This window comes from Pinus tabuliformis, chromosome 3_2 (assembly GCF_031772625.1).
Source record: "Pinus tabuliformis cultivar Carrire ecotype Pingquan chromosome 3_2, CPIR1, whole genome shotgun sequence".
NCBI classification, from domain to species: Eukaryota; Viridiplantae; Streptophyta; class Pinopsida; order Pinales; family Pinaceae; genus Pinus; species Pinus tabuliformis.
In genome coordinates this window covers 752282157-752292572 of record NC_142302.1, presented here as the reverse complement: position 1 = coordinate 752292572, position 10416 = coordinate 752282157, and the positions used below count along the sequence as shown (strand labels likewise).

The window sequence follows — 10416 nt, the reverse complement described above, 5'->3', positions numbered from 1 at the left end:
TGTTTTGACAAATATAATCTAAAGAGTAATCTAAATAATAGATTTCTTAAATGACAATATTTTTGATATCTTGATTAGAGATACATACATGTAGGTAGGGCAAGTTTCTTATTTTCTGCATAAACCTTGTTACCAACATTCTACATACTAGAAGTTGCTTGTTTTAAAACGATGTAGGTTTGTTGTTTTGTGGCATTAAGATTAGTTGAATGTTTACAAGTAATATGATTGTGTTAACAACTAGTGAAGATGTTTAATTTTCATTTGAGATGAGGCAACTCAATGACCATCAACTAGAGCACATGTGTGAGTAAGCAACATCTAATTTTTGTTTATGTTAATATATTGATACCATTTCACCAAGTTCATTTATTGATTGAGTTTTATTAGTTACCCATCAAATATCTTAATACATAACAATCATCCTCAATTGCCTCTTAATCTAATGTTCCTCACATTAGACATCCATTTATAATTAATTCTCTAAATTTCATTTTTTTACTAAAACTTATTTTTCTAGATACTCAACCTAACTACCTTTTATATATATATATATATATATATATATATGGTATTTAGCCTTTTCAAACTAGATGATTATTATATAATTTTAATTTATAAATTTTGTTGTATATTTTTAAAGTTGTAAAAAAAAATCATATTATTTTAGTGATTAAAATGTTTGAAGATAAGAAGTATTTGTTTTGGATTATATTATTATATAAACAAGGAATAAAAATGACATTTTGTAGATACATTGTGTTTGCATACAGCTAGGGAAAATACATATATGTTACAAAATGATAGTTAGCATAGAGGGAGCAGAGAAACACCTTAATATCAAAACTCCATAGTCATAATCGAAGTATTGCAACAAAATCCAAGGCACGCAAGCCCATCAAGCTGATATCTAGCACATAGGCCACAAACTAACATAAAACAAAAAAAAAAGGGGCACATAGGCACTCTAAGGTCCCAAGGAGGGAGTAAAAAAAACTAGGAAAAAATCAAACTGTTGACACCCAACAAATCTACAAGAAACAAAACTGGGCCTGTGATAACAACTGAGAGGCCACGAAGTTGGCTTGGGATGTAGGCCGCAAACCCAGAAAGCCAGAGCGGAGGCCTTGCAGAGAAAAGATTGTGTGAAGATGCACGAAAATGGGTATAAACTCCATCCCCTCAACTCTTCATTGTGGAGGATGACACGACAAGAAATGGCGACAGACCCCATTCGACAATGCGCAACCCACAAACCAGTGAACTTGCAAAGAAAACTTTTGTTGTGGCGGAAAAAGGTTGCGAAGGTCTGCGAAAAAACCCTATGAATCCTCATAGAAAGTGTGAAGTCACCAATAGCAAAAAAATAGCGTTGAGGAAGCTGTGTACAATGAAATGCCCACAAATAATAAACATCACCACCACATAAACCCATTCCATGAATAGACAATGAGTCCGACAAAAAAAAGCACAAAATAAAACCCTAAAAACTCCATCCCCTTAAAACCTCCACTAAAACCGAACTTGGAATCAATGTAGCAGCAACAAAACTAACACATCAACCTACCAACGAAAAAAAAAACTATACAAAAACAAAGAAGCTACAATTAACCACTGCCCCTGCCCTTCATCAACACATCCATAGTAAATCCTTTTATATATATATATAAACATTTTAATCACTAAAATAATATGATATTTTCTTTTTCGACATAAAAAATATACCACAAGATTTATAAATTAAAATAATATAATAATCATCTAAAATATCCAATTAATATAATTAATATATAAAACCCGTGAAAAAATGACCCACTTGTACAGCTCTTCATTGAAAAGTGCTTTACACTTTTCTTTATTGACCAACCCGAATTGCTTGACGCTTACCCTGGTTGATTTTTCCAAACTTTTCTATTTCCATCGTATCACTTAGAAGGTGATTTTCTGGCAAAATTAGTTATAAGTCCATTCAAATTTTGACCAGAAATTTCAGCGTCCGTAGATACGTGTAATGATAGTAGCAGACTCTTAGGACCCTGCGTATAATGGAGAGCATGCGAAATCAACTTACCACCATTAAATCGCTCTTAATATGATTAGCTGAACAAGTTCGTTATTGAGCTTTATTAGCATTTTAACCAGTGGATTAGGTTCGCTTTGCACTGATATTATCTACATTTCCACGTCAATGAGGTAGAATTTTAGTAAAGCGCGTACGGATAATAATTTCCTGTTTGCATCTCTCCTACCAGGCATGGTACCAGATCATTGCAAGATTTTGCGGGAAATGTAAGGTACGTGTCCATTTGGAGTTGTTCTCATCTTGTCGTCGGTAAAATAAATTGTGGCAGGTCGCCGGGTCTGCATTCCGGAAGAAAGTTGCCGGCAGCGACGTACTTGTCGGAGCTCATGCAATGCAGTGGATAATGTTTTTGACATCCGCTCGGCATTAAGAACGGACCGAGAGGTAGTTTAACAGGGCGTGAGGGTTTGTGTGTGCGAGAGCGTCTGGCCAGGGAAAATATCGGGCATCTTCTGTAAGAGTGTGGCCATTTGTTGCTCCAGTTCGACGGGCAAGACCGCTGGTGGCAAATCAGTGAGATTTTCTTTTATTCTGTGTTATTTTTAACTCTTTCTTTGATTACTTATGTAGATGTGAAGAAAATAATTTCGTTTAAGACAGATCTGGTGCTTGGTGTGGTATATCGTGAATCTGCGTTGTTTATCGGTGAACTTGTAAAGAAGAAGACTATAAATTGGTCCGAAATATGAGAAAACAAGATTATAGATTAAAGATTTTTTCTATGTAGGGAAATTAATTTCTTCAAAGGAAACATTTGCAATGAGCTATGCATACATAGCTGATCTGCTGTTTTACTGGATGAAAAATGGTTAGATTTCGTTTGCTAACATTTTTCCTTTCTCAAAATGTTGCAGGATCTCCACTTTCGACCACATCGTGAAGTTGCTATTTAAATCTTGTTCTGTCTGTTGAATATGGCCATTTACGGCATCGTCTCATGCGCTTTCTACAGTTTATTCCGGTGCGAGCTTAGTTCCTGTTCCATACAAGATCGCTTGCAAAAGATTTTGCCGTGAACTAGAATCTTTCATCTTCTGCGGCATGGAAATTTATTGCCGAGTTGCGGATATTTAAGGTTCTGGTTCGTTTCAAAATTTCTTTGTTGAATCGGGCGATTTCTGGTACAGATGTGGGCAAGATTCTTTCAACCGATTTATAAGTCGCGACTCACAAATCTTGCCGGTGTAGGTGTATTTAAAAGACGATTGTAGTTAATTATTGGCGATTTATTATACAGATTTGGCAGTATTAAAGCTTTCTTTCAGAGTTTGGCCTGTCAAATTTTAGGGTGTGGATGGTCAAATGTCAAGAGTTACGGTCTGTATTACCTGGTCATAGTAAGAGCACTTCAAAGGTGTCAGATCGGCTCTGCCGTTCGGTTCTGCTGTTCAGTATTTTACTTTACGAGTCCCAAATAGCTTTTCGCCTTCATCATTATCAAGTTTTGCCTGGTAGAATTTCATAGTCATTTTGCCAACTTCAGTGAATAACAAGCTGCAATGGAAACGCTTGTTCTTCCTGCTGAAGATCAATTTGTCCGTCAACGTGATAAGGCTGATAGAAGAAATGCAAGCTCTAAAAAATTATTCCAGGAAAAACCTAGGAGCCTTGAATCTGAGAAGTCCTTCGCTTCACATCAAGTTAATTTGTTGCAGAATGAAACCAGTTGCTCGTTTTCCCCTGTTTTACCGAAACCTTGTCGGTCTCTGAAGCCTGCTTTGCCAGCCTCCGCTGCTTCTCTTCCTTTGTTTCCTTCTCCACAAGGCTTCGCTGAAGGATATTCTGGTCCTCCTGGACGAAAATGGCATAGTATGCCTTGCAATCTGCCCGGTGAAGGCATTATTTCGTCATTCCAAGAGCGGGACGGAGATGTTGGGGTTCCACCTTTTCCTTTTCAGTTTCGTCAAACAAAACATGAAAATGGAAGAAGCTGTTCAAGATCTGATGCTAAGAATAGGAAACGGACCACTTCCCGATCCAAGCCTTTAGATATTGGAACACATAAGAGCAAAGTAGCGAGTTCTCCGGAAGGAAATACTTTTATTGCAAGTCCTTGGGAAGTGAAGATGAAGAAAGATAGCTGTGCATTCTCCCCACCGATCTCCGTGACGGAGAATTGGGCAGGGCCGGCCTATTCCTGTTCGCCCCCTCCAAGTTCTTTGCCGTTTCCAAAATTTTCCTTGCAGCAAAGGAGATGTGTCTCGCTGGAGTTACCGCCTGCGGGAGGCGAATTTAGCGAGGCAATAAGTGATGCATCTTTACTCGTCTCATCTCAATCGGCGCCTGTTTCTCCCTCCGGTAAGGCACCCATAATTGTGCAAGACTTTGGCTTAGATGTTGTGTCTGCCACTAAGGATTTAAGGCGGATACTGAATCTGGATTTCGATGACTGATGAAGGAGAAGATTGAAACATGTATAGCTGTAAATGACTGAAAATTCTATTCTTGTTGATCATGCATTTGTAAAATAGTGCTCCATTTCTTTCAGTAGATTGTATTATAGAACTAGAATTGCAATTTGTGCACGGATTGCAAGGCTCGTGAACTGTGTGGATGAAAGGTTCTCCGCCAATGACATTTGGCCTCCGTATCGTCCACAGTGTCAAGGCAAATGAGCTTTAGCTGTTAATGGACAAAGAAACATTTCAAAGCCAGATGTCCAAATCAGTCTTAAAGCTGATGAAGCAATTCAGTACAAAGGGGATAAGGTTATTGCATCTGTTCATCGCAAGATGCATAAGGCTCATGCCGATGCGAGTAAGGTTCTTGTCCATGTGGCCCTGGTTCAATGGGAAATTCAAGGAAAGGTGAAGTGTAGGAAAGGGTTGAATCATCTACCAGGCTTTCATTTTCACGGATTATTAATCCTCCAACAGAAATGTCGGGAGAGGGTTGAGCCGGCCATCAAAGTTCCATTCTCTCTCTATGTCCCGGCCAAACTCAAATGGAACCAGACCTCCAAGTACAAGTCCAAGAAACTTAGTCCAATAAATAAATTCGTCCAACAATGTTTGTAGAAGTATGTTTTTTTAGGTTGCCCTTTCCAGAAGTTCCAGGAAAATATGTGCATCTTTCTAAAGGGTCTCTAGTGGATAACTGATCTTCCGAAAGAAAACTGCCAGAAATTCTTTTTGGTATTTGTGTACTTCCTATCTGGCACACAGGGAATGCAGCACGCAATGCTCTCAGGCAGCTTGAGAAGTTTTACCAGGTTTCCAGTTATATGGCCGCAGCCAAGTGGATGGGAAGTCAATTTGTCACATTAGAGCTTCTCAATGTGGCTGTCTCATTAATTTACTGTTGTTGGGTAGACTTTGATGATACATATGCATACCCATGTTGTCGTAAAGTGGGGAAGTTTGGCCATGCTTACATATTGCTCTGCCTCTTAACTTGCTACCTATTCTGGGAAGAAAAAGGTGTGGTCCCATTTCAAGCTTTTTTCTGTTATTCAGGTTTCCAAATTTAAGAAACTAACATACGTAGAGATAGCTGTAAATGTGGTTGTATTGGGGCTGCATACCGACAGCAGCATGGTAGCGGATGCATTTTAACCAGAAAATAGCAGCTTTCTTCTACCTGGCCTCTTGCCGAAAAACACCGAAAAAGAAATAAACGAAAGGAGATGATTTGTCTGACAGTCTATGGCATAGTCAGGACGGCAGACTTCAATGGCTTCTTTTGTATGCTATAGGTAGCTGCCTCTGTTTTTTTTTGTGTATTTTACTTTGTGAAGTCAACAATCCCTTCCGCCCCTGCATTTTCCAAGTTTTAAAAGGTAAAATGGATGGGACGCAGAGATGGGATTTGTGTTTTAAATTAAGAGCTGAAGCTATGCTTCAATCGAATAATGCCACTTTTTCTGATGTTGTTGGTTAGACATGCGTCGCTGTGATTTGTGCTTCTGCATTTTGTATATTTTTCAATTCTTTACCATTGCCGATGTATAAGGCCCGTCATTCGAGAGACAATTTTGGATTTCAGTTGAGTAGATTTAGCATTTTTATATGTCCGCAAGAGTTTCTCATGGTTTTTCTATATATATATAAAAAAGAGAGTTTTCCGTGGCGTGGATACAATTGGGGTAATAATGTGATTTTGTCGATAAATTTTGGATAATAATGTGATTTGGTGGATGTAATTTTAGGGAATAATATGATTTTTTATTATTGAAATTGTGATTTTAATTGTAACATGACATTTTAGATAGATGTATTTGGTATTCTGTTAAGATATTTCTTGATGTGAAATTATAGATATTATAGATATACTTAAGAATGTGCACGCGACATTCATGTCATAGCGGTTGGGGCGGATGGCTTTCGCTCCCCTCAGCGGAGATCGAATCCTGCGGCGGTTGTGGATCCCCCGATTTGGTATCTGCGGGTTTCGGCCTACGATTTGTAACGGCTATGCCGTATATTCTGAGTTCCGCTGGCTTCGGCCATATGTTGTAAATATCTGCTGGCCTAGGCCATATGTTGATTTTCCCTCTGAAAAAAAAAAAGATATACTTAAGAATGTGAAGTCATAGATTTAATTTCTTGTTCTGATTCGGGTTAATATATGGGACATGATGAAGATGTAATGCTGATTTAATTCCCCGTTCTGATTCGGGTTGATATATTAGACATGATAAAGAAAAAATGTAGTTATAATTTTTATGCATAAATTAATTAAAATTGTGATTTCTTATTATATAAAATTGATTTTAATATAGAAGTAGAGTCAATATCTCTATGATATTCAGCGTATTCAAATTTGAAGTCACAGATTTAATTTCCCGTTCTGATTCGGGTTGATATATCGGACATGATGAAGATGTAATGCTGATTTAATTCCCAGTCTGATTCGTGTTGATATATTAAACATGATAAAGAAAAAATGTAGTTATAATTTTTATGCATAAATTAATTAAAATGTGATTTTTTATTATAAAAAATTGATTTTAATATAGAAATAGAGTCAATATCTCTATGATATTCAGCGTATTCAAATTTTATATGTTATATAAATTTAATTATATATTTAAGATTTGATTTTTTAGTAAATTCAGAGTTAAAAATAGATTTTTTAAAATAAATTATAATAAATACCGTAAAAAAAATACAACTATAAATTAAAAATACTAAAATATTTTAAATTTTAAATTTATTTTAATTAAATCAAAATATTAAACATTACATCTCCTCCTTATCCTACTTGGGCTAGCTGGACAATAATGCTATATCTTTAGTCCAAAATGAAAATACTATGCATTGGAAAAAAAACTACGAAAAATATTCGGTTATAAATATTTAATATTTATTATGGTGCTGTACAATATCATGTTATTTAATATTAATTATGGTGCTTTTAAATATCATGTTTAGTAGAGAACACTTCGCGACACCGAGTAATTCTTATTGAAATCCTTGACAGCTTTCACTCAGTGCCGTCTTTTTCATCATCGAAATGTTGTTGTCCCCCGTTGTGGCAGTTGCTTCAAATGTATATGACTTTATTTTTCCGGAGGTCTGACTGTTTTTCAGATGGACAAGAAATTTTAATGTGTACCGTTATTGGCGGAAATTCATTTAACTCATGGTTTTTTTAAATATCCAGGGGATCTCATATTTTTGATGCTGTAAAGTTAATTATTATTTAAAATTTATTTGGATTTATTTGGAGGAGTTGAATTGTTGAAATTTTTTTTGAATAATTTTAAAAATATTTTTTATTTAATTTTTTTGAATGAGTTGATATCGTTAGTTTTATTTATTTTTGGAATTAGTTGGAATCATTACTTTTATCTGCGAATTTTGCATTTGTTTTTAAAATTTTTTATTCTAAATTTATTTATATATTAAAAAAAATAAAAATCGTAATCTCACTTGTGAGATTTTAACAAATATTCTAAAATATATAATAATTATTTAATGCATCTATATATATATATTTTTTAATAAAATAGAATTTTTATATATAATTTTTTAACTATCATTTTATATAATTTTTTCCACTTCAAAATAAATAAATAAAATTATGGTTGGATGCATTTTAATTTTGGATCTATTAAGTGTTTAGAGGAATTGAAAAATAAAGGCTTAGTGTCTAGAGAGATTAAAAATTAAATAAAAATCCGATATACCAAGTGTAGAGAGGGATTAAATGTATTTTCATTCCAAAAGAGTTAACATAGATTTAGGCTAGTTTAATTGTTAAAGACGATTTTCATTCTAAAAGAGTTAAAGATGGATTTAACAATGTTGCAAACATTGCTATCGGAATTAAATTGGAAATGGGAAAAGATATTAAATTGGAAAGGGGAAAAGATCTGAAAAAAAAGGGGAAAATTTTGATAAAAATCACCAAATACAAATTTTATTTTATTTTATTTTTATTTTTATTTTTTATTTTTTTAAATATCTAAAGCATTTACAACATAAAATAAATACATTGACACAAATATGATAAAAGAACTAATATAAAATATGTGTAATATCATTCTCTAATGCTACATCACACATGACAATGAATCATGACATGAATAGTAAAGGTCTTTACTCCTGAGTCTTAACTCAGCTTCAAAATATCAACACAAAATATAATAATGTGTCTCATATCATGAGTCATAATGTCATATACAATGAAATTAACGAAATAACGAATATCACTGATTTCCTTTGCCCCTCTTGCGAGAAAATACAATAGATTTCCCTTTGGATGTAGATGCCGGTGGACTCTGATGTGCTTTAGAAGATGAAGAACTAGGAGCTACAGGAGGTAGACCATGTCCTCCACTGGTGACGAGTAGCTTGGGTAAGTGGTGTCACCTCTTCCTTCGCCCCTTCTACCCCATCCATTACCTCTTGCTCTAATCAATCATCGGCAAACTCCATGAGAGGCCTCTCGGCCTTAAACCTTCATGCAGCAGTGGTGTCAATCCCATCCAATGAGATGGCGTCCATATAAGGTGTCGTTTCAAGTTGCTTCACCCACAATTGAAAATTGTAGTAGATGTAGACCATGTCATTAAGTCGTTGGGACTCCAACCTGTACAAAGGTCATAAAATACTAATTATAATTTCAAAAAATTAACTGGAAATTGGGAATATTTTAAGTTTTAAGTTTAACCTGTTGCGCTTTTTGGTGTGTATTTTTTCAAATACACAACAGTGGTGCTCACATCTTGAGAAGCTACATGTTTGGTTGAGGATTTGAATGGAAAGCTTTTGCAGATGGGGTACTTTGGCACCATAACTTCTCCACCGTGCATCTACAACAAAATTACAAATAACATAAACTTAAAAAAAAATGAAATTTGAAAGTTGAAACAAAGTATGAAGTTATGAACTTGAAGAGAATGAAATTTGAAACAAATTAAAAAATACATGGCATTTTAGTCTTCCTATCAACCACAACTATTTCAAAGCTAAATGTGTCACCTGCCATCTTGTATATCTCTATTTCTTTGGAGATTTCTGCACGTTCTGTTGGAGATGGCACCATCCTCTGAACACAGGGGAAGAATCCATCCATGACCTCAACATCAAATAAGAATCCACAGGGGTAAACAAATCCGGGGTTTAGGTAGATACCTACAGTGTGAATGAGATGATGGAGTGTGTTGTTCCATCGTTCATCAATCACTTCCCATAGGAGTTGTTTTTGAAACCCCTCATCTCCCCTATCATCATAGTAGGTCCGAATAGATTCTTTGGCCCTGTCCATGACCTCATACAAGTAGCCCATTGTGGGCTTGTCACCATTAACTAATCAAAGAACCTTTACCGAAGGTTCGGTACTGCTGCACATTTCCTGCACTCCCGCCTAAAAGCTTTCATGGTATGAAACTAATCAGCATATGGCCTCTCCCTCTGGTTTGCGGTTAAATGCCAAGCACATCACTAATATGAAATAAACGCTCTTCACATCTCACATAAAATTCAAGAGAGATTGAAGAGATATGACACTGGTGGCAAACCGTGTAATGGTGGGGTGCACCAACTCCTTTTTGTTGGGGAATTTTCTCATCAAATGAAAGCACAAATGCATGATTATATATAAATTTTGTAATTTTTTTGATGATTTAACAATATCTTTGACAAAATGAATTTTACCTATGTCCTCCAACATCAAATCAATGCAAGCACAAGGTGTCCAAAATAAAGTAGGATGCCTCTCCATAAGTGTCTAGCTAGCAGCGACATAATTTGCAACATTGTCCGTTTTTACTTGGACAACATGTTCTAGATCCACTTCCAAAATAAACACATCTAACGAATCACATAATAATTTTTCATCTTTGATAAGTGCAGATGCATCAACAAATTTCATAAAAATTGTCCCCT

At 35.3% G+C, this 10416-nt stretch overlaps 1 protein-coding gene across 1 annotated transcript; it reads left to right on the top strand.

Annotated features, from left to right (window-relative positions):
• The first annotated feature begins 2439 nt into the window (after positions 1 to 2439).
• On the top strand, positions 2440 to 5961 carry LOC149182781 (uncharacterized). Its single transcript, XM_089416939.1, has 2 exons — positions 2440 to 2596; positions 2938 to 5961. Exon 2 carries the CDS (start codon positions 3583 to 3585, stop codon positions 4474 to 4476), a length of 894 nt encoding a protein of 297 aa, XP_089273065.1. The 5' UTR covers positions 2440 to 2596; positions 2938 to 3582; the 3' UTR covers positions 4477 to 5961.
• The last annotated feature ends 4455 nt before the right edge of the window (positions 5962 to 10416 follow it).